Source organism: Heptranchias perlo, chromosome 7 (genome assembly GCF_035084215.1).
Source record: "Heptranchias perlo isolate sHepPer1 chromosome 7, sHepPer1.hap1, whole genome shotgun sequence".
Lineage (NCBI taxonomy): Eukaryota > Metazoa > Chordata > Chondrichthyes > Hexanchiformes > Hexanchidae > Heptranchias > Heptranchias perlo.
This window is the reverse complement of record NC_090331.1, coordinates 8,358,664-8,383,997: the sequence shown is the minus strand read 5'-3', so window position 1 is coordinate 8,383,997 and position 25,334 is coordinate 8,358,664. Positions and strand designations below refer to the sequence as shown.

Here is a 25,334-nt window from a genome sequence, read left to right as displayed (position 1 = left end):
CAAGTGACCAATCCCCACACACAGACCAGGAAAATCCCCACTGTCCGGTCATGAGACTCTTAAGCGGCTATTGCTCATCGTCCTCAACGCCACGCTGTCGTCGGAGGGAAGAGCAGCGAGCTGCCGCGTCGTGAGACGTACCGCCCCGCAACACAAGAAGTCCCAGCGGACTTGCACCAAATAATCATCCCCCCCTTCTCCTCCTCTCTGCTCAACTTCCCCACAGAGATCGATCCATTCGCCCTTACCTCTGCGAGAAACCTTTCCTTAAACTCCTCTGCGTTGAAAATGTCCGTTTCCAGGCGATCTAGGAATACAACACACGAGGCAGAGAATAATTAGGTGAGGAGTGGCTCAGCGGGTAGCACTCTCGCCTCTGAGTCAAAAGGTCATGGGTTCAAGTCCCACTCCAGAGACTTAGGAACATAGGAACAGGTGTAGGCCCCTCGTGTCTGCTCCGCCATTTGATAAGATCATGGCTGATCTGTGATCTAACTCCATATACCTGCCTTTGGCCCACATCCCTTAATACCCTATCTATCTCGGATTTAAATTTAACAATTGAGTTAGTATCAATTGCCGTTTGCAGAAGAGAGTTCCAAACTTCTACCACCCTTTGTGTGTAGAAATGTTTTCTAATCTCGCTCCTGAAAGGTCTGGCTCTAATTTTTAGACTGTGCCTACTCCTAGAATCCCCAACCAGCGGAAATAGTTTCTCTCTATCCACCCTATCTGTTCCCCTTAATATCTTATAAACTTCGATCAGATCACCCCTTAACCTTCGAAACTCCAGAGAATACAACCCCAATTTGTGTAATCTCTCCTCGTAACTTAACCCTTGAAGTCCGGGTATCATTCTAGTAAACCTACGCTGCACTCCCTCCAAGGCCAATATGTCCTTCCGAAGGTGCGGTGCCCAGAACTGCTCACAGTACTCCAGGTGCGGTCTAACCAGGGTTTTGTATAGCTGCAGCATAACTTCTGCCCCCTTGTACTCGAGTCCTCTAGATATAAAGGCCAGCATTCCATTAGCCTTCTTGATTATTTTCTGCACCTGTTCATGACACTTCAATGATCTACGTACCTGAACCCCGAGGTCCCTTTGGACATCCACTGTTTTTAAACTTTTTACCATTTAGAAAGTACCCGGTTCTATCCTTTTCTGATTCAAAGTGGATGACCTCACATTTGCCTACATTGAATTCCATTTGCCACAGTTTTGCCCATTCACCTAATCTATCAATATCAATATCAATAAAGCCGGGCCATCAACTCTAGGGAGCTGTTGACTTGAGCACACAATCCCAGGCTGACACTTTAGCACAGCACTGTCAGAGGTGCAGTCTTTCGGACGTTAAAAACTGAGGCCTCGTCTGCCCTCTCAGGTGGATGTAAAACATCCCATGGCACTATTTCGAAGAAGAGCAGGGGAGTTCTCCCCATCGTCCTGGCCAATATTTTTCCCTCAACCGACATCACCAAAAAACAGATTATCTGGTCATTATCAAATTGCTGTTTGTGGACCCTTGCTGTGCACAAACTGGTCGCTACATTACAACAGTGACTACACTTCAAAAGTACTTAATTGGCTGTAAAGTGCTGTGGGACATACTTAGATCGTGTAAGTTGATATATAAATGCAAGTTTTTCTTGCTTTAAGATTAGAAATCTTCCCTTGAAAACTGCCCTGCGGCGTCTCTGCTGTTCCGGTTTAACTGAAAACACGTGGAACAAGATTTAAGACATCCAGGGCAACTCACCAGGGCAGCGACAATACAAACCACCAATGGTGGAAATCTGAGATACAAACAGAAGATGCTGGAAATACAAAGCCGGGCCATCAACTCTAGGGAGCCGTTGATGAACAAGCAACAGGCTTGGTTCGTTGATGAGACCTGGAGGGATCCAGCTGTCATGGGAGGGATGGGATGGGGCGGGGCGGCTGGGATTCTTTCCACTTGACTCCAGATAACCCTGCACACAACAGTGTCTTAATGGGTAGAGTATTCCTGGCTGGACAAGCAACAGAAAGCTCATTAATATTTCATGCTGGAGTCTGCCAGTTAAACTCCAGCATTATCCCAGCATCCTAAGCTTCGACTCCCTTTGAACAGGGCAGCTCTCCTTGATGTCCTGACCAATATTTATCCTTCAACCAACATCATTAAAAACGGATGATCTGGTCATTTATCTCATCGCTGTGTGCGGGACCTTGTTGCGTTTTCCTTCACTACAACAGTGACGATATTTCAAAAGTACCTAATTAGCTGCGAAGCGCTTTGGAGCGTCCTGAGGTAGTGAAAGGCTATATAAATGCAACTGCTTTCTTTCCTGCCAACGTCTCTGGACTTAAGCAACTGGGATGTGTCCCGATTAATTAACGCTGTGTACCTCATCAAAGGAACAATAGGGATATTCAGTTACGTGGAGAGACTAGAGAAGCTGGGGTTGTTCTCCTTAGAGCAAAGAGGCTTAAAGGGGGATTTAACAGAGGTGTTCAAAATTCTGAAGGGTTTTGATAGAGTGAATAGGGAGAAAATGTTTCCACTGGCAGGAAGGTAGGTAACCAGAGGACACAAATTTAAGGTAATTGGCAATAGAAACAGAGGCGTGATGAGGATTAAAAATGTTTACGCAGCAAATTATGATGCTCTGGAATGAGCTGCCCAAAAGGGCGGTGGAAGCAGATTCAATAGTAACTTTCAAAGGGAATTGTATAAATACTTGAAGGGGAAAAATTTGCAGGGCTATAGGGAAAGGGCAGGGGAGTGGGACTAACTTGGATAGCTCTTTCAAAGAGCCAGCATAGGCACAATGGGCCAAATGGCCTCCTACTGTCCTGTATCATTCTATGATTCTATAGGAGTAGACCATTCAGTCCCTCGAGCCTGCTGTGCCATTTAATTAGATCATGGCTGATCTGCACATCAACTCCATTTTCCCGCCTTTGCTCCATATCCGCCGACGTCCTTATCTAACAGAAATCTATATATCTCGGTCTTGAAAGTTCCAATTGTCCCAACATCTACAAGCCTTTTGGAGGAGAAAATTCCACATCAGGCAAAGAGAAACTCTGCCTGTGTGGATCTCTCAGCAATTTATTTGGGAGATTCTCAAGATGGGGGATGGGTTTCTGTGCCTGCCAGACTCATGCTTGACATCCTCCTACCCTACACACAAAAAAAAACAGATCTTGGGTTTACTGAGTGGAGGAGAGATACTGGGCTCGAATTTAGCAGGCCTGCGGGTTCCCAGCAGGTGGTCCTCCGGGAGCGTCGAAAACGCGGACGGCGAAATTAGTGGGTTGCCCACGCGATCGTAGCAGGCAACCCACTAATAGGAATCAATTACCTGCTCCTCCAGGGTCCACGGCGCTGGCCTGCGCGTCGGTCGGGCTGCGCATGCGCAGTGCGATCTGTCAGCTGGAGGCTCTCTAGTTAAAGGGGCAGTCCTCCACTGACAGATGCTGCAACCAATGGAACAAATTGCAGCATGGAGCAGCCCAGGGGGAAGGCTGCTCCCAGTTTAATGATGCCTCACCCCAGGTATCATCAGATGGGGTGAGGAGGAGGGGGAGGACACAGATCTTCCCCCGGCGGGCGGGAGGAAGCGGCCTGCCTCTGCCACCAAGGCCTGGCTCGAGGTGGCAGAGGGGGTCACCTGCGCCACCAACATATCGCCCACCTGCACACAGTGCAGGAGGCGCTGCAATGACCGCAGTAGGTCAACCGCAGTGAGAACACGAAGTCTTTCCCCTACACTCCGTCTGCCACAACACTGCCCCCACCCCAAATCTCCTTCGGCACCGCCAACACTATTCTGTCACATCACACCCTTCATACCCACTCACACCCCATCCTCATCTTACCTCCACCTACTCACCTCGCCAGTACTCATCCTGCCACTAACACGCAACCCAATCCTCATACAATCTCATGGCTCCATCCCATACTCACCCTCTCGTGCATCTCCCTCACGGCCAGCCTCACTCAACCTACCACCACCTGTGCTGCAGCCACAGGGCATGCATCACATATGTGCAGTAGGCAGCCTAAGGCAAACGTCTCGTCAGCATGAAGGGGGTGCACAAGGGTGTCTGAGGGTTTGTCATGGGTGTTACCCATATTGAATTTCAGAGCAACAAACAGCACACATTATATTGACACCACCACTGCCATGTCTCCGCGAATCCTGTCCGTTGTGTCCAATAATGCCCGCTCCTGGGTATCACTATGAGGACCCACCACTGATGCCACCCATCGTGTTACTGCAGAGTAGGTGCAGGTGTATTTGCAGGGCTCGTCCGCGCAAACGACTGAGAGACATCGGCGGTGTAGCCGGCTGCACCCTGGAAGGATGCGGAGGAGAAGGTGTGGAGGGCAGTGGTGACTTTGCCAGCGACAGGTAAGCAGTTGGTGCTGGGGCCAGCCAGGAGCAGCTCGGCATGAAAGAGGCTGCAGATCTCCACGACTACATGGAGCGAATCTGCGCCTCCCTGTGCACTGCTGCTCGGAGAGGTCCGGGGAGCTGCGCCTCGGTCTGTGGACCCTGTGGCGAGGGTAGTGCCCTCTGCGACGCGTCTCTCTCTGCGGTAGCCCTCCCTCCTGCTGTGCAGGTGGGCGTGCAACAACACCGTGTTGGGGGGATCCACGTCCCTGCGGCGGACGGCGTGGACTGCGAGGCTGCTGGTGCTGGTCATGCTCTTCGTCCTCCGAGGGTCTCCACACACCACCCATCTGGCAGGTGTTGGTCTGAGGGGTTGTGCAGGGTAGGTGTGTGGTTCCTCGGACTGGGGCTGCGGTTTCGTGTCGGTCTGTCCTCTGGCTTGGCGGGGGGTGGTGGAGGGCAGGGGTTGCCCTATGTGACGCGGTGGCCTCCTGCGTGGGTGAGGGCTCTCCCCCGTGGAGCGCACCTTGGCACCTGCCACAGGCTGCTGGCTGCAACACGCCTGGTTGGAGGGAGTCTGTTTCCCCCAGTGTGGGAAACTCACTGCCTTGAACCTAAAATCCCACACTTCCTCTTTTGACAGCTGCTTCAGCTCATTAACTGACCACAACGAGCAAGTTAAGTATTCTCAAGTGGAACCCTGCTGGCTTTAATTGCCTGCGGGATTCCCACCAGCGGGGCTTGTGCGCGCAGCCCCGCACGTCAGCGCGGTACCCGGAAGTGGCCGGGATTTCGTCGCGATCCGGTAACGTGACCGGAGATCGGGATTTTCGGGGCCACCCCGCTGGGAACCCGCCGGAAACACGCTCCTAAAATTGAGCCCACTGTATCTGAATGGGAAGGGTAAGTAAAAAGAAAAAAATAACGGATCTCTGAAGGTGGCAGGACAAGTTGAGAAGGCTGTTAAAAAAAAACATACGGCAACCTTGGCTTTATAAATAGAATCATAGAATCTTGCAGCACAGAAGGCGGCCAATAGGCCCGTCGTGCCTGTGCCAGCTCGTTGAAAGTCCCACAACCCAGCTTTATCCCCCCCATGACCATGAAAATTAGTCCTCTTCAAGTACATGTCCAATTGCCTTTTGAAAGTTCCTATGGAATCTGCTTCCACCACTCTTCCAGGTAGTGCGTTCCAGATCTTAACAACCCTCTGCGTGAAAAGATTTCTCCTCATTTCCCCTCTAGTTCTTTTGCCAATTATTTTAAATCTATGACCTCTGGTTACTGACCCACTTGCCAGAGTAAACAGTTTCTCCTTACTTGATCTATCAAAACCCCTCGTGATTTTGAACACCTCTATTAAGGCCTCCCCTTAACCTTCTCTGCTCTAAGGAGAACAATCCCAGCTTCTCCAGTCTCTCCACATAACTGAAATCCCTCAATCCCTGGGATCATTCTGGTAAACCTCCTCCGTACCCTCTCCAAGGCCATGACGTCGTTCGTAAAGTGCGGTGTCCAGAACTGTACACAATACTCCAGCAGAGGCCCAACCTAGTGATTTGTAACGGTTTAGCACGACTGAAAACCTATACCAGAGGCATAGAGTACAAAAGCAAGGAAGATATGCTAAAGCGAGGAAGGGGGTGGGGGAAGAGGGGGGGGGGGGTCTCCCAGACCCGGGACAGATTGACAAATTGGGCTGCAGTGCACCAACTCGCAGCCTGCACACGTGGCGTCACTGCGAAGAAAACGTCACGCATGCATTTCCGGTACTCAATTCCCAAACAAAGTTCATCGAGCACACTTTCTTTCCATGAGGCCACTGCTCCTTTTCGGAAGGAGTGGGGGGAAGGGGGGGGGGGGGGGGGGGGAAGGGCAGGACAATCAGTGATATCGTCACACTACCGATTCGATCTCTGCATTACAATTTGTCTCTTTTATATAAAAGAGACAAGCACTTTAAAACCACGTCGGAGGGAAACTTTGATCAGAACCAGACGCAACATCTTTGATGATCCAAATGAGCCGCACTTCTTAAATCCTGACAGCAACTGGATTTTTTTTTTAAAAATGAATACTGAAACGCCCCTCTCCCTCCCAAATCCTCCCTGCCTCTCTTCCGCGATCTTCTCCGGGCCCAGGTGGCCCTGGAGAGGGGGCGCGCGGTGTCCAGCAGACACTCGATTCCTTCTGCATCAAGTGTAGAGTGGCTTAGAGACAGATAATAGTTTGCTTTTGTTGGGACTCTGTTGCCTATTTTGGCTTCTTTTAGTTTGATTGGACCATACGTTCTTTCATATATTAGTGGTGCCCTAAATGAGGCCACTTTTTGTGGTGATTCTTGTTTGGTGACCTTGGGGGCAGCCTTATTGGTCCATCAAAAAATAAAGGCCCTTTCATCCAACAACATTTCTTTATGAGCTACAATAACGGAGGTATCTGTCCAGTGAGGTGGTGCTGAGTGTTACCACACTGGAGTTCAGTGTTACAGAGCATGTACTGGCAGAGCATGAACATTTATAGATGTGCCCTTACTTCAGAGTCAGTGTAGGCAGTCCCTTAAACAATTAGTTCACAACACCGTCAATGGGCAACTGCTTAGATCCAGGCTTCACAAATCAGGCAGGTCAGCAAGGCAGGGTTTGTAATCTAGCAGGAGCCGCTGAACGTGAAGTTGTTTTGAAGGTGTCAGCCGTGGCTCAGTGGGTAGCACTCTCGCCTCCGAGTCAGAAGGTTGCGGGTTCGAGTCCCACTCCAGAGACTTGAGCACAAAATCCAGGCTGACGCTCCCAGTGCCTGTATTGAGGGGGTGCAGCACTGTCGGAAGTGCCGTCCTCTCGAATGAGACGTTAAACCAAGGCCCCGTCCGCCCTCTCATGTGGATATAAAGATCCCGCAGCCACTACCTCAAAGAAGAGTGGGGGAGTTCTCCCTGGTGTCCTGGCCAATATTTATCCCTCGACCAACATCGCTTAAAAAACAGGTTATCTGTTCATTATCACGTTGCTGTTTGTGGGAGCTTGCCGTGTGTAAACTGGCTGCTGCATTTCCTATGTTACAGCAGTGACTACACTTCAAAAGTACTTCATTGGCTGTAAAGCCCTTTGGGGCGTCCTGATGTTGTGAAAGGCACTATATAAATGCAAGTCCTTTCTTTTCTTTCCAGCAGGAGTCACTGGAGAGCAAGCAAGAGCAGAGATCATGGATAGTTTCCCCCTTGACCCCTTCCCACCCCATCCTAGTTGAGATCAGCTAACTCAGGAAAGGCCCGAGATCAAACCCAGAACCCTCCCTGGTCTGCACAGCTCAGTGCCACAATTTCCCGCAAATCTACTGACTCAACCATTTGGAGGATAGGAGGCACCAAAGGGGAAAATCCATACAACATAAACAGCAGTGTTTCATGGTTACATAAAGCCCACCCCCACAATCTAGTTCAAAGACCAAGGGAAGAAGAAGAAGAAGGAAAAAAAAAATCAAAACCATTTTTCTAATTTTTTCTGCAACCCAAACAGTAAAGTCACACAGACTCCGTGAACCTAATCCCCAGGTTTCTTGTGTGGGTCTTGGATCATATTCTGATTAAAATTCCACATGATTGACACAAAGATCAACATTATACAGCACACACTACTACAAGCTGCACCAACATGCACCAAGAATCCCTCACTGTAAACAGCCAGCTGCTCCAAGATCAACAGTTCCTCGGTAAATTTCTTTTGATTGTCGTTGCCCGTTTGACACACAACATCTAAAGCTCGGTAAACCTGATCCCAGGATATTTTTTTTTTTTTTTTTACGTGCGCGCATGCTTTTTTGGGGGAATAAAAACTCTCATATAAAATTCAATCCGTCTGACAGAAAGATCAACACATCCCACGCAAAGCACCATAGTTTAAAAAGAAACGATATTACTTCTGCTGCTCTCAAACAAATATTTTTCCTGTAAATACGAAGGATTCTCCAATCAACCACTTCCAATTCGAAACGTGCTAAAATAACGCATTTGTTTTACGTTGGGGGGGGAGAGGGGAATTGTTACACACCCAGGCGGCGCCCGCACACATCGCCCGCGTGCAACGCCCACGGCATTGCTCACAGCGAGTTGGAGGATACACCGTTTTGTGACATTGGGGCTGGTTGCAAAACGTGACGGGTAAAGCGTTACAGGAAGTTGGCACAACACTTACAGGAAGTACGCACTGTGCGCAAGACCAATATCTCGATTACAGTGTCTCGCGTACAGCGCGCTCTTCCTGCGAGTGTCGAACTAACTTCCTGCCACTGGTACCGACGCTAGCGGGAGCGGGAGGGAATATTTTTTTTTAATATATAAATTTTAAAATTCCCAGTCGCTCGTGCCTGTGGTACTAGGCCTCATCAAGCGTCCAATAGCTCTCCTGGGCCTAAATCTCATCGAGACTCCCACGCGCTACCTCTGGTCCCTGTTTACAGTGGAATCTCCATTCTCCTGACTTAGGGTTGCCAACTCTGGCTGGGGGTATTCCTGGAGGCTTCATCACACGACCTCCCACCTCGAACCAACCCGCCTCCACACTCCCACCATTACTCCATCCCGCAGGCGCACTGCCAATTGGAAAGGGAACACATTCTTTGTTACTCGACTGGATTAATCTTGACTGTCAGTGAAACAGCCTTTACCCCCTCCCCCCCACCATCTCCAATATTTTTACATCTAATAAATGAGAATCTTCAAAGAAAATGAAAAAAAAAAATTATTTTGTTTAATGATACTGTGATTTTTCTCCCGGGCTTTGCTTGCAGCAGTGTCCCGGAAATTAACCTTCAATTCCTGGATTCTCCAGGACAATCCTGGAGGGTTGGCAACCCGATACTGACTCCAGTTATCCACCAGAATTTCAGTAGGGCAAAACCTACCTAATGTGTCCAGTCATTGGTACTGTACCTGCCTTCATCCCATGTCGTATGTGTAAGATCAATTATCTTAGGATCTGCTTCATCCACTGGGGAGGTCCCTCCACCACGGTTGGCAATGGAAATTCTACTGTATATAATCTTTGGATGATACTATTGGTTGGCTCGACCCTGCCTCAGGTGTCAGCCCTGGCTCAGTGGGCAGCACTCTTGCCTCTGAGTCAGAAGGTTGTGGGTTTAAATCCCATTCTAGAGACTTGAGCACATAATCTAGGCAGGGCAATACTGAGAGAGTGCTACACAGTCAGAGGTGCTGTCTTCTGGATGAGATGTTAAACCGAGGCCCCCGTCTGTCCTCTCAGGTGGACGTAAAAGATCCCATGGCACTATTTCAAAGATGGAGCAGGGGAGTTCTCCCTGGTGTCCTGTCCAATATTTATTCCTCAACAAACATCACTAAAACAGATGATCTGGTCATGATCAATGGTAGGGCGTTGGGGAGAGTTATAGAACAAAGAGATCTAGGAGTACAGGTTCATAGCTCCTTGAAAGTGGAGTCACAGGTGGATAGGGTGGTGAAGAAGGCATTCAGCATGCTTGGTTTCATTGGTCAGAACAATGAATACAGGAGTTGGGATGTCTTGTTGAAGTTGTACAAGACATTAGTAAGGCCACACTTGGAATACTGTGTACAGTTCTGGTCACCCTATTATAGAAAGGATATTATTAAACTAGAAAGAGTGCAGAAAAGATTTACTAGGATGCTACCGGGACTTGATGGTTTGACTTATAGGGAGAGGTTGGATAGACAGACTTTTTTCCCTGGAGAGTAGGAGATTTAGGGGTGATCTTATAGAAGTCTATAAAATAATGAAGGGCATAGATAAGGTAGATAGTCAAAATCTTTTCCCAAAGGTAGGGGAGTCTATAACAAGGGGGCATAGATTTAAGGTGAGAGGGGAGAGATACAAAAGGGTCCAGAGGGGCAATTTTTTCACTCAAAGGGTGGTGAGTGTCTGGAACGAGCTGCCAGAGGCAGTAGTAGAGGCGGGTACAATTTTGTCTTCCCGCCCTGGCAACATTACTTTTGGAGTCCCCCAAGGATCTACCCTTGGCCCTCTCATGTTCCTCATCAATATGCTGCCCCTTGCGACATCATCCGAAGACAATGCTCAGCTCCACCTCTCAACCACTGCTCATTCGACATCCAGTCCTGGATACGTCACAATTTCCTCCAGTTAAACATTGGGAAGACCAAAGAAATAGTCTTCAGCCACTGAGTCCATCCCCTCCCCGTCCACTGTCTCAGAATGAACCAGCCCGTTTGCAACCTCGGCGTCGTATCTAACCCCGTGCTGAGCTTCTGGCCCCGTATCCTCTCTATCACAGAGACTTCCATCTCCAAAATATCACCCGCCTCCTCCTCTGCTTCAGCCCATCTGCTGCTGAAACCCTCATCCGTGCCTTTGTTACCTCCAGACTCGACTATTCCAACGCTCTCCTGGCTGAGTCTCCATCCTCCATAAACTTCAGCTCATCCAAAACTCTGCTGTCCGTATTCTAACTAGCACCAAGTCCCGCTCACCCATTACTCTTGTGCTCTCTGACCTACATTGGCTCCCAGTACCCCCCATACCTCAGATATAAAATTCCCAACCTTGTGTTTAAATCCCTTGATAGCCTCGTCCCACCCTATCTCTGTATACTCCTCGAGCCCTACAATCCTCCAAGATCTCTGCATTCTTCCAACTCTGGCTTCTTGTGCAAGTCCCCCAGACATCCTCCCACCCCCCCCCCCCCACCCACATCTCCCCCTATCATTGGCGGCAGTGCCTTAAGCCACCTAGGCCCTACCCTGTGGAATTCCCTCCCTAAACGTCTCCGTCTCTCTACCTCTCTCACCTCCTTTAAGACCCTCCTTAAAACCCACCTCTTTGACCAAGCTTTTTGCCGCCTGTCCTAACATCTCCTACTTTTACTCGGTGTCAACTGTTGTCCGATTAGGCTGCTGCGAAGCGTCTTGGGACATTTCTTTACGATAAAGGCACTTATATAAATGCAAGTTGTTGTTGTTGCTGTTATTGTTGTATTATTCCATAATTAAAGTACACGTGCTTTATGGAGGGTGTTGAGTGATACAACAAGTTTGAGACCGCAGAGTTACGTGAAACTGGCAGCGTAACCTGGGTCTGAAAGAGGTATAAACTGGGTATAGTTTTATTTTACCTCGCATACTGTCAAACACACACACAAGTCAGTAGCATCTCCCCAGGCAGTCTCGATGGATTAGGGGATACAGGAGCTGGTGTCATCCTGCCATGTGGAACCCCCTTCCTCAGATAGCAATTCTATAGCAGTCTGATGCTCGTGGAGCAGCAGGCAATATTCAGCAAGACTGTAACCGTGGGCAGATCATACCTGCAAAGACTTCCACCTCCATAACATCGCCCGCCATCACCCGAGCCTCACTCCATCCGCAGCTGAAACCCTCGTCCATATCTCTGTCACCGCCAGACTCGACTATTCCGACGCTCTCCTGGCTGGTCTCCCCTCCACCATGAACTTCAGCTCATCCAAAACTATGATGTCCGTATCCTATCCCGCACCAATCTCACCCGTGCCCCTTGTTCTCACTGACCTACATTAACACAGCCGTGGCTCAGCGGGTAGCACTCTCGCCTCCGCATCAGTAGGTTGCGGGTTCAAGCCCCACTCCAGAGACGAGCTCAAAATTCAGGCTGACACTCCAATGCAGTACTGAGGGAGAGCTGCACTGTCGGAGACGCCGTCTTTCGGACGAGACGCTAAACAGGGCCCCCCCCATCTGCCCTCTCAGGTGGACGTAAAAGACACAACGCCAGCATTCCAAGACGAGCAAGGGAGTTCTCACCGATGTCCTAGCCAATATTTATTCCTCAACCAACATCACTAAAAACAGATGATCTGGTCATTATCACAATGCTTTTTGTGGGGACCTTGCTGCGCGCAAATTAGCTGCCGTGTTTCCGACATTACAAACAGTAATGACGCTTAAAAAAGGACTCTATTGACTGTAAAGCAGTTTGGGGCATCCTGAGGTCATGAAAGGCGCTATATAAATGCAGGTTCTTTCTTTTTCTACATGGTAACCATAGCGTAAGCGGGATATAATATCCAGGGTGCCAGAAGAAATAAGAACAGACCACAGGCGAATCATACCCCAGCAAAGAGTTAGCACTTTGATGGGAGGAGAGATGAAGGGAGAAAAAGAGAGGGGGGGGAAGGGGGGAAGGGGGGAAAAAGGGAGAACCAGAAAGCAATATTCCCTAGTGTGCACCAAACTTCGTGGTCTCACAGCAAAGAAAAAGTTCCCACCAGGCTCATTTTCTAGACTAATCCAATGTCCGGTGAGACACAGCCAGTTTGATCACAATCCAGTCACAAACTTACCGAGGTCACGAGTCAGTTTTTTTTTAAAAAAAGGGTGCAGTCTCCAGTTCTCCTCACGTCAAGCTGAACAAAGAGGTCCGATGAGAAAAATCACTCGGCATTTAAACAAAAATACAGACGCAGATTTAAAACCAACAGAAAAGAAGGAAAAACAAATAAAGGGATGTGAAACTTAATCAGAACTGTAACGGTTTGATACATTTTTTTTTTAAAAAAGGGGGTTACTGACACAGAGATTCCCTCCTTTATAGGAACTTTACACCGTGAAACTATACTGACCCTTCCGGAACAATCTGTGTTTAAAAAAAAAAATTGGCTTCTTTTGGAAACTTATGGAAATAAAGAGATGAGAGGAGAAACCCACGAATTCCGAAATCAAACCATAAGATGCAGGGCGAGTCTGTCGGCATTCGGAGGAGAAATTTCCGCTGCAGGGTTATACCCGAATCAGCAAACGTATTGCCTCACAGGGAGCGTGGTCAGTAGCTGGTTGAGGTCGTCAGGGACAATTGTTGAAGCCAGGGCCCTGGGCTGCTTTCAGAAATAACTACGATGCCGCGGCTGGAAGAGAGTCGGGATGATATTCCGAGAGGATCGAATCGATCGTCCAAACCTATCTTGCTGATCCCGGGCCTTCAAATTATGGCCCGTTGGCAATGCCCCACTGCCTGATGATTTGATTGGTGCTCGCGAGCTTCAAGGGCACCTCCTCCACGCTTGCGGGTCCCCCGATCTTTAATCGCTCCACCACTGGCGGCCGTGCCTTCAGCTGCCGAGGCCCAAAGCTCTGGAATTCCCTCCCTAAACCTCTCCACCTGCCTCTCCCTCTTTTAAGACGCCCCTTAAAACCTACCTCTTTGACCAAGCTTTTGACCTGCCCTAATATCTCCTTATGTGGCCCGGTGTCATGTTTCGTTTGATAAAAGCTCACGTGAAGTGCCTAGTGACGTTTTACTATGTTAAAGGCGCTATATAAATGCGAGTTGTTGTTGAACTTGGAGACCTGGTAGATTGGAACAGGCTGATTAACCTGTAGTGTAGTGGCTGTGGTGCTGGAGTGGTAACCCGGAGGTCATGAGTTCAAATCCCACCACCATGGCACTTTGTGAAATTGAACTGAATTTAATACATCTGGTAATCAGAAAAATGACCATAAAAGCTGCTGGATTGTTGTAAAAACCCAATTCATTGCTCACTTCGGAGAAGGGAATCTGCCACTTCTATCTGATCGTGCCCATGTAACTCTAGACCTACAGTACATGGTTGACGCATAATGCCCTCTGAAGTCTAAATTTTCCTCTCCTCTTCCTCCCAAGTTGCAAATGCCCCATCCCACAAGCACTCGCTCCTCCCTGGATCCTCTAAGGGAATCAAGTGATATGGGGATAGGGCAGGAAAGTGGAGGTCAGCCATGATCTTATTGAGTGACGGAGCAGGCTCAAGGGGCCATATGGCCTACTCCTGCTCCTATTTCTCATGTTCTCACTGTGTTGACATCAGGACTCATCGCACTGCTCAAATTCACTCTGTGCCAGGACCTCAAATCTGCGGAACTCTTCACCTCCCTCGGTCTTCTCTTCCTCCTACAATCCGGAGACTTTTAAAAACCCAAACTTGGTGTCAACTAATCACTGCTCTATCCTCTCGCTCGTTCTTTTCAACCTTGGTTTATCAGGTTTTTAAAAAAAAGGATGGCGAGTCAGCCTCCTCCCAGGCCCCTCCTGATGCTACACTATTGCCAGCCACTGGGTGACACATAAGAGCAGTCTGCAATGACCTTCCATTAAAATTTCCTTGACTCCCTCATCACGCTTCTTGGGGAATGTCAACTCCTCGTTTTGACCCTTCCTGGACCGCAAGACAGAGACATGGAATTCAGTGCGCTGGGAAACACAGTCATAACCCATGTTCTACTACACCTAGACACAGAGTGCTGCAGGCCATTCCCTCAGACAAGTCTGCCTGATATCACTGAGCTTTGATGAATCTCTAAAGGTGAGGGGGTCAGCACTGAGGGACTGAACATTTTCTTCCCACCTTGGGTCAGCCAGTGTCGGCGTTGAGCCAATCGCAGGTTATGCACAGAGTAATATTCGCTCGACACTGCCCCAACAGCATGTCTTGACAGCATGTCAACCGGCAACTTACGTTTATATAGCGCCTTTAACGTAGTAAAATTTCCCAAGGTGCTTCACGGGAGCGACTGTCAAACAAAATTTAATCACCGAGCCACATAAGGAGATATTAGGACAGGTGACCAAAACCTTGATCAAAGACGTAGGGTTTAAGGAGCATCTTAAAAGGAGGAGAGGGAGGTGGAGAGGCGGAGAGGTTTTGGGGGGGGGGGGCGAGGAGGAGAGGGGGGGCGGAATTCCAGAGCTTAGAGCCTAGACAGCTGAAGGCACGGCCACCAATGGTGGAGCAAAAAAAAAATCGGGGATGCGCAAGAGGCCAGAATTGGAGGAGCGGGGAGATCTCGCAGGGTTGTAGGGCTGGAGGAGGTTACAGAGATCGGGAGGGGCGAGGCCATGGAGGGATTTGAAAACAAGGATGAGAATTTTTAAATTCTCGGAACAACAGTCCCCATGGCAACATTTACCTATTGTAAATGGTCCAATTTTAAAGGGGGAGCAGGAACAGAGAGACCTGGGGGTGTACGTGAACAAGTCTTTGAAGGTGGCAGGATAAGTTGAGAAGGCTGTTAAAAAGGCATATGGGATTCTTGGCTTTAATCATAGAGGGACAGAATTGAAAAGCAGAGCTGTTATGTTAAACCTGTAAAGAACCTTGGTTAGACCACACTTGGTGTACTGTGAGCAGTTCTGGTCTTCATATTATAAAAAGGATTTGGAGGCAGTGGAGAAGATTTACTAGGATGATACCAGAACTGAGAGATTATACCTATCAGGAAAGGTTGAGCAGGGTTCTCTAGAAAAGAGAAGGCTGAGGGGTGACCTGATAGAGGCCTTTAAGATTATGAAAGGGTTTGATAGGACAGATGTAGAGACGTTTCCACTTGCGGGGGAGACCAGAACTAGGGCCCATAAATAAAAGATAGTCACTAATAAACCTAATATGGAATTCAGGAGAAACTTCTTTACCCAGAGAGTGGTTAGAATGTGGAACTTGCTACCACAAGGAGTAGTTGAGGCGAATAACAGACACATTTAAGGGGAAGCTAGATAAACACACGAGGGAGAAAGGAATAGAAGGATATGCTGACAGGGTGAGATGAAGAAGGGTGATGGTGGTGTGGAGTATAAACAACTGCATGGTCCTGTTGGGCCGAATGGCCTGTTTCTGTGCTGTACGTTCTATGTAATTCTATGTAAATAGAGACAGAGTACAAATGCAAGGAAGTTACGCTAAACCTTTGTAAAATACTGGTTAGGCCCCAGCTGGAGTATTGTGTTCAATTCTCGGCACCGCACTTTAGGAAGGATGTCAAGGCCTTAGAGAGGGTGCAGAGGAGATTTACTGGAATGGTAAAGACTTCAGTTACGTGGAGAGACTACAGAAACTGGGGTTGTTCTCGTTAGAGCAGAGAAGGTTAAGAGGAGATTTAAAAGAGCTGTTCAAAATCATGAAGGATTTTGGTAGAGTAAATAAGGAGAAACTGTTTCCACTGGCAGAAGGGTCAGTAACCAGGAGACACAGATTTAAGGTAATTGACAGAAGATCCAGGCGACATGAGGAAAACATTTCTTATGCAGCAAGATGTTAGGATCTGGAATGCACAGCCTGAAAGGGCGGTGGAAGCAGATTCAATAATAACTTTCAAAAGGGAATTGGATAAATACTTGAAGGGGAAACATTTGTGGGGAAAGAGCAGGGGAGTGGGGCTAATTGGATAGCTCCTTCAAAGAGCCTCCTTCAGTGCTGTATCATTCTATGATTGCACCAGTGCAATATCTTTCATTATCACACCGACCATTCTGTGGCCTCTCCGAGAGAGACTGCCAATTTATTGCCAGTGAAGAATGCCGGGCTAATTCGGTGCGACTGACCCTGCCGACTGGGATATGGGTTGAGATTTAACCAAACTCACCTCCCTCACATCTGTCCGAGAGACTTTCATCCTATTAATTTATAAATCATAGAATCTTACAGCACAGAAAGAGGCCATTCGGCTCATTGTGCCTGTGCCAACTCTTTGAAAGAGCTATCCAATTAGTCCCACTCCCTTGCTCTTTCCCCATAGCCTTAAAAATTTTCCTTTTCAAGTATTTATCCAATTCCCTCGTGTAAGTTACTGCTGAATCTGTTTCCACCTACTTTCAGGCAGTGCATTCCAGATCATAAAAACTATCTGCATAAAATCATTTCTCCTCATCTCCCCCCTGGTTCTTTTGCCAATTATCTTAAATCCGTGTCCTCTGGTTACCGACCCTCCTGCCAGTGGAAACAGTTTCTCTTTATTTACTCTTATCAAAAACCCTTCGTAAATTTTGAACACCTCTATTAAATTTCTCAGACCAGGTATAAAAATTCATCATTTGCGCGGATCCTTCATGCTGAATAAACAGCATCATCCTTGGGTTGCGGCAATGGCTGTGTTTAGTCAGTTTTGTGTTATGTCTTCGCAAAAATTCAATTAAGAAAACACCACTTGAAGACTTGGCTAAACTGCTGATATGTCAACACTGAGTCATCAGATGCCAGGAATATTTGACCCAGTTTCTAACCACAGAGACACTGTTGCATGTGGGTTATGAGGGTGGAGAATGCCCACTCAAGAGGTCTCGGTACTCAACAACAACCTGCATTTATATAGCACCTTTAACGTAGTAAAACGTCCCAAGGCGCTTCACAGGAGAAATTATCAAACAAAATTTGACACTGAGCCACACAAGGTCAAAAAGCCACACAAGGTCAAAAAGCTTGGTCAGAGAGGTAGGTTGAAGAAGCATCTTAAAAGAAGAGAGAGAGGTAGAGAGGTTTAGGGAGGTGATTCCAGAGGTTAGGGCCCAGGCAGCTGAAGGCACGGCCGCCAATGGTGGAGCGAAGAAAATCGGAGATGCGCAAGAGGCCAGAATTGGAGGAGCACAGAGATCTCGGAGAGCTGTAGGGCTGGAGGAGGTTACAGAGATAGGGAGGGACGAGGTCGTAGAGGGATTTGAAAACAAAGATGAGAATTTTTTAATGTTAAAAACAACCCAGAACTGTACGGCTGATTTTTTTAAAAAAATATACAAGGTTGGGTACACAGCAGCACTCGGTCATAAACGGGATAGCCAGGTAGTGAAGGATAGAATATTAAAACCTGGTCTTCAGCTGCATCCAAGCCTGTACTCAGAGATCCCCCTTACTCATCACGGGTCATTTCTACTGAAGGGATGAGCAGCTATGGATCTGCTTCCTTTGTGACGACACTATCACTGCCATCATAACAGCATTTGGGCAATTCTCCTACACTCGAGCACCATAGATAATTAGCCTTAATCTGTGAGGAAACTCTTGGTGACATCCTGGTCTATACGCCTTGGTCCCTCACCCCAGTTTCTATGGCACTTGCTTAGGATTTTGAGACAATACATTGAGGGACCAATGCACTGAGGGACCAATGCATTGAGGGACCAATGCAATGAAAGCAGATTAAGTTTGCCTCCCCAAACCTTTTTATTCTTGCCACACAGCAATTTATAAAAGATTCCACCGTGGCACATTGCAGATGATTACAGTAAACATTTAAGGGTGAGGCAGCGACTCTGCATTATACATTAGGAGACCATGCCAGGATGTTACATTAGTCTAAGGAATATTGATGCATTCGAAAAGCGGCAGAGAGTGCAGGAAAGGATAAACTATTTTGGTCAGGAATGAATTAGTTCTTCCTTTAAAAATCATCGCTCTAAGTGCTAAAAGCAACGGAGGAATACCAGCCTGTCCCCCCCAGCCCAATTTTCTCTTCTCTCTTACTGGATGTGCTGACTCATGCTGGGCTCTGCCAGCGCTCTAGTACCAAGTCATTTCTCTTTCATAAGACTTGCGTTTCTTTAGCGCCTTTCACGACCTCAGGACGTCCCAAAGTGCTTTACAACCAATGAAGTACTTTTGAAATGTAAATCACTGTTGTAATGTAGAAAACATGGCAGCCAATTTACACACAGCAAGCTCCCACAAATAGCAATGAGATAATGACTGGATAATCTGTTTTTTTAAGTGATGTTGGTTGAGGGGTAAATATTAGCCAGGACACCAAGGAGAACTCCCACGCTCTTCTTCGAAATAGTGCCTTGGGATCTTTTACATCCACCTGAGGGGCCAGGCAGGGCCTTGGTTTAACATCTCATCCGAAAGACAGCACCTCCGACGGTGCAGTACTGGCACTGGGAGTGTCTGCCTGGATTGTGTGCTCAAGTCTCTGGAGCGGGACTTGAACCCACGACCTTCTGGCTCAGAGGCTAGAGTGCTACCCACTGAGCCACGGCTGACACAAAATGCCGGAGCCAAAGCAGCGAGTATCAAGATGCTATTCAAGCACGGGGGTGGGGGTCACAGCTATCCTATCCTCAGCTGACATCCACTCGCACTACCAGCACAGCCCACTTGTTGGCAAACAAGAGCCAACTGTGCTCCCTGCTGTAGCCCACTGAAGCCAACCGTACCACCTCTGCTGCTGCCCTGTCTGAGGTCAGCTAACTCTGCACAGCCCGGAGATCAATCCCGGCAATTTCCTATTCTGCACGGCTGTGGGAAACGAGGATAACGGAGGGAGCCGGTCCGCAGCGACGGTACCTGGGATGGAACAAGTTTAACGAGTCAACTTGATTGCCAGCTTGGCTCAGTGATAGCACTCTGGTCTCTTAAGTCAGAAGGTCATGGGTTCAAGCCTCACTCTCGATCTGGAGCACATCTAGGCAGACCCTTCAATGCGCAGTACAAAGCGCGTACTGCATCATTGGATGTGCCTTCTTTTGGATGAGACATTAAACTGAGGCCCCATCTGCCCGTTTGGGTGGGTTTTAAAGATCCCATGGTACTATTTGAAGAAGAACAGGAGAGCATTCCCAATATCCCAGTCAACATTTATCCCCCCAACCAACACTACCAAAAGGAAATTAACAGGTCACTTATCACATTGCTGATTGCTGTGCGTAAATTGGCTGCTTTGGGACGTCCCGATGCAAATTTCTAATGGGGCCCGACATCCTCTTCTCTTCTCATGCCTGTCATGAGTGTTAGCCATGGCTCAGTGGGCAGCACTCTTGCCTTTGAGTCAGAAGGTCGTGGGTTGAAGTCCCACTCCAGGAACTCGAGCGCAAAATCTAAGCCAACACTGCAGTGCAACACTGAGGGAGTGCTGCACTGTCGGGAGTGCCGTCTCTCGGATGAGACGTTAAAACGAGGCCCCGTCTGCCCTCTCGGGTAAAAGATCCCATGGCCACTATTTCGAAGAGGAGCAGGGGAGTTTTCCCCAGGTGCCCAGGGCCAATATTTATCCCTCAACCAACATCACTAAAAACAGATGATCTGGTCATTTATCGCATTGCTGTTTGTGGGACCTTGCTGTGCGCAAATTGGCTGCCGCGTTTCTTAAATTACAACAGTGACTACACTTCAAAAGTATTTCACTGGCTGTAAAGCGCTTTGGGACGTCCAGAAGTCACGAAAGGCATTATATAAAAGCAAGTTCTTTTTTTCTTTCTGACTCTCCGACTCTAACTTTATTTATTCAGTGTGTGAAATGCAGACGTTTTGTTACTGATTAGCACGAAATCCTCACCTCTACTAAGCGTGGCACCGTTTTCCTTATAGTCGAGAATCTCTGCGTCTTTCCTCTCCAAGAGCAGCATCAGGTCCCGAGTCTGTCTGTGCAGGGCCTGCATCATATTCAGCAACGGGCAGGTCATGTGATGAGACACCTACGGATGACAAGAGATTGGTTACGTCACCTAACGTTATGCGTGTTACAAGTTATCTGGCACCTAGTAGCCCAACGTGGTGTAACGATGCTCGTGCTGAACATAAGAACATAAGAAATAGGAGCAGGAGTAGGCCATACGGCACCTCGAGCCTGCTCCGCCATTCAATAAGATCATGGCTGTCATTTGGCCTCAACTCCACTTTCCTGCAAGATCCCCGTATCCCTTGATTCCTCAAGTCCAAAAATCTATCTATCTCAGTCTTGAACATACCAATGACTCAGCATCCACAGCCCTCTGAGGTAGAGAATTCCAAAGATTCACAACCCTCTGAGTGAAGAAATGCCTCCTCATCTCAGTCTTAAATGGCTGACCCTTTATCCTGAGACTATGCCCCCTAGTTCTAGACTCGCCAGCCAGGGGAAACAACCTCGCAGCATCTACCCCATCAAGCCCTCTCAGAATCCTATATGTTTCAATGAGATCACCTCTCATTCTTCTAAACTCCAGAGAGTTTAGGCCCATTCTACTTAATCTCTCCTCATAGGACAACCCTCTCATCCCAGGAATTAATCTAGTCAACCTTCGTTGCACCGCCTCTAAGGCAAGTATATCTTTCCTTAGATAAGGAGACCAAAACTGTACTTAGTACTACAGGTGTGGTCTCACCAAAGCCCTGTACAATTGTAGTAACACTTGCTTACTCTTGTACTCCAACACCCTTGCAATAAACGCCAACATGCCATTTGCCTTCGTAATTGCTTGTTGTACCTGCATGCTAACTTTCTGTGTTTCTTGTACGAGGACACCGAGATCTCTCTGAACACCAACATTTAATAGTTTCTCACCATTTAAAAAATATTCTGTTTTTCTATTCTTCCCACCAGTGAATAACCTCACATTTCCCCAAATTATACTCCATCTGCCACCTTCTTGCCCACTCACTTAACCTGTCTATATCCCTTTTCAGACTCTTTATCTCCTCCTCACAGCTTACGTTCCCACGTACCTTTGTATAGTCAGCAAACTTGGATACATTACACTCGGTCCCTTCATCTAAGTCATTAAAATACATTGTAAATAGCTGAGGCCCAAGCACTGATCCTTGTGGCACTCCACTAGTTACAGCCTGCTAATCTGAAAATGACCAGTTTATCCCTACTCTCTGTTTTCTGTCCGTTAACCAATCCTCTATCCATGCTAATATATTAGCCCCAACCCCATGAGCCCCTACCTTGTGTAACAACCATTTATGTACGGCACCCTGCTAGTTATACCCTCAAAGAACTCTAATAAATTTGTCAAACGTGATTTCCCTTTCATAAAATCATGCTGACTCTGCCTAATCATATTTTGATTTTCTAAGTGCCCTGTTACCACTTCCTTAATAATGGATTCCAGCATTTTCCCAACGACTGGTGTCAGGCTAACTAACCTGTAGTTCCCTGTTTTCTCTCTGCCTCCTTTCTAGAAGAGCAGTGTTACATTTGCTATCTCCCAATCTGCTGGGACCGTTCTTGAATCGAGGGAATTTTGGAAGATCAAGCCAATGCGTCCACTATCTCTGCAGCCACCTCTTTTAGAACCCTTGGATGTAGGCCATCAGGTCCAGGGGATTTGTTGGCTTTTAGTCCCATTAGTTTGTCTCCAGTGATATTAATTGTTTTAAGTTCCTCACTCTCATTTGCCCCTTGGTTCCCCACTGTTTTTCGTTTCCTATTGTGTCTTCTACAGACAGATACAAAATATCGGTTTAACATCTCTGCCATTTCCTTATTCCCCATCTACAGCTACAGGTGAGGTGCCTGAAGATTGGAGGGTAGCAAATGTTGTGCCTTTGTTCAAGAAGGGCGGCAGGGAAAAGCCTGGGAACTACAGACCGGTGAGCCTGACATCTGTAGTGGGTAAGTTGTTAGAGGGTATTCTGAGAGACAGGATCTACAGGCATTTGGAGAGGCAGGGACTGATTAGGAACAGTCAGCATGGTTTTGTGAGTGGAAAATCATGTCTCACGAATTTGATTGAGTTTTTTGAAGGGGTAACCAAGAAGATAGATGAGGGCTGTGCAGTAGACGTGGTCGACATGGACTTTAGCAAAGCCTTTGACAAGGTACCGCATGGTAGGTTGTTACATAAGGTTAAATCTCACGGGATCCAAGGTGAGGTAGCCAATTGGATACAAAATTGGATTGACGACAGAAGACAGAGGGTGGTTGTAGAGGATTGTTTTTCAAACTGGAGGCCCGTGACCAGCGGTGTGCCTCAGGGATCGGTGCTGGGTCCGCTGTTATTTGTTAATTATATTAATGATTTGGATGAGAATTTAGGAGGCATGGTTAGTAAGTTTGCAGATGACACCAAGATTGGTGGCATTGTGGACAGTGAAGAAGGTTATCTAGGATTGCAACGGGATTTTGATAAATTGGGCCAGTGGGCCGATGAATGGCAGATGGAGTTTAATTTAGATAAATGTGAGGTGATGCATTTTGGTAGATCGAATCGGGCCAGGACCTACTCCGTTAATGGTAGGGCGTTGGGGAGAGTTATAGAACAAAGAGATCTAGGAGTACAGGTTCATAGCTCCTTGAAAGTGGAGTCACAAGTGGATAGGGTGGTGAAGAAGGCATTCAGCATGCTTGGTTTCATTGGTCAGAACATTGAATACAGGAGTTGGGATGTCTTGTTGAAGTTGTACAAGACATTAGTAAGGCCACACTTGGAATACTGTGTACAGTTCTGGTCACCCTATTATAGAAAGGATATTATTAAACTAGAAAGAGTGCAGAAAAGATTTACTAGGATGCTACCGGGACTTATAGGGAGAGGTTGGATAGACTGAGACTTTTTTCCCTGGAGAGTAGGAGGTTTAGGGGTGATCTTACAGAAGTCTATAAAATAATGAGGGGCATAGATAAGGTGGATAGTCAAAATCTTTTCCCAAAGGTGGGGGAGTCTATAACGAGGGGACATAGGTTTAAGGTGAGAGGGGAGAGATACAAAAGGGTCCAGAGGGGCAATTTTTTCACTCAAAGGGTGGTGAGTGTCTGGAACGAGCTGCCAGAGGCAGTAGTAGAGGCGGGTACAATTTTGTCTTTTAAAAAGCATTTGGACAGTTACATGGGTAAGATGGGTATAGAGGGATATGGGCCAAGTGCAGGCAATTGGGACTAGCTTAGTGGTATAAACTGGGCGACATGGACATGTTGGGCCGAAGGGCCTGTTTCCATGTTGTAAACTTCTATGATTCTATGATTCTAATTTCTCCTGTCCCAGCCTCTAAGGGACCAACGTTTACTTTTGCTACTCTCTTCTTTTTTACATACTTGTAGAAGCTCTTACAATCTGTTTTTATATTTCTCGCTAGTTTACTCTCATATTCTATTTTCTCCCTTATCAATTTTCTGGTCATCCTTTGCTGGTTTCTAAAACTCTCCCAATCCTCAGGCTTACTACTATTCTTCGCAATATTATACGCCTCTTCTTTTAATCTAACACTATCCTTAACTTGTTTAGTTAGCCACGGATGGCTCGCTTTTCCCGTGGAGTTTTTATTTCTCAATGGAATGTATATTCATTAAGAATTCTGAAATATTTCTTTAAATGTCTGCCACTGCTTTTCTACCGTCATATCTTTTAATCTAATTTCCCAATCTACCTTAGCCAACTCGCCCCTCATACATATGTAATTGGCTTCATTTAAGTTTAAGACTCTACTTTCAGGCTTAAGTATGTCACTCTCAAACTCAATGTGAAATTCTATCATATTATGATCACTCTTCCACAGAGGATCCTTTACTATGAGATTACTAATTAACCCGATCACATTACACAATACAAGACCTAAAATAGTCTATTCCCTGGTTGGTTCCATGATGTATTGCTGGTGAAGAACGGTTCAAAGCTACCTGTACATCCTGCCTGTTGCTCATTAATACGGATATGGAGCCACAGAATCTTAAGAGCATAAAGAGAGGCCATTCGCCCCATCGGGCCAGTTCTGGCCCTCTGAAAGAGCTGTCCACTTTTCCCAGGTAACCTTTTTAAGCTTTTCTTTCTCAAATATTTATCCGCTTCCCTTTTAAAAGCTGTTACGAATTCTGCTTCAAGTAGGGCATTTTATTTTTTTTAATTCATTTTTGCCATGTGGCCGTCGCTAGCGAGGCCGGCGTTTATTGCCCATCCCTCGTTGCCCCTCGAGAAGGTGGTGGCGAGCCGCATTCTTGAACCGCTGCGGTCCGTGTGGTGACGGTTCTCCCACAGTGCTGTTAGGGAGGGAGTTCCAGGATTTTGACCCAGCGACGATGAAGGAACGGCCGATATATTTCCGTTCTAACAACCATCCTAACCTCACCCTTCATTCTTTTGGTGATGGACTGTTATACGCTGGAGTGTTTGAAATGGCGGTTCTTTATCACGAAGGGTGACGAACACAATCTCCAGAACACATCGTTGTGTCCTCTCCTCTCCCTGCATCAGTTCAGCTGATGAAACACACTGGCTCGTGTCGAAATGAGCCGCACAGTCCAGAACGGTTGTAGGTTCCGTCTTTGGACTGTGCTGACCTCAACTAGGGGGGAGGGTATGGTTGCTGTACTTGGCCTCAGTGCTACTGAGATAGAACGGGTGTCAGGGGTTGGGGGGGTGGAGGGGGAAGGGGAGGGAATTGGCTGGCGAGGCTGTTCTTGTTGGGATGAATCGACTCCTGCTGGAAACTGTTCCTGTGTGGAGGTCCAGCGAGGACAAGTCCGGCTGTGATGT

General features: G+C 47.4%; 1 protein-coding gene across 1 annotated transcript in view; it reads right to left on the bottom strand.

The window, feature by feature from the left end:
• The window catches only part of nhej1 (nonhomologous end-joining factor 1), a 261,649-nt gene that overhangs the window by 203,910 nt on the left and 32,405 nt on the right, over positions 1-25,334 (bottom strand). Inside the window, exons 4-5 of the mRNA XM_067987030.1 lie at positions 20,438-20,576; positions 249-307 (exon numbers count right to left, since the gene is read on the bottom strand). Of these exons, the coding sequence (XP_067843131.1) occupies positions 249-307; positions 20,438-20,576 (198 nt within the window). The remainder of the gene's footprint in view (positions 1-248; positions 308-20,437; positions 20,577-25,334) is intronic.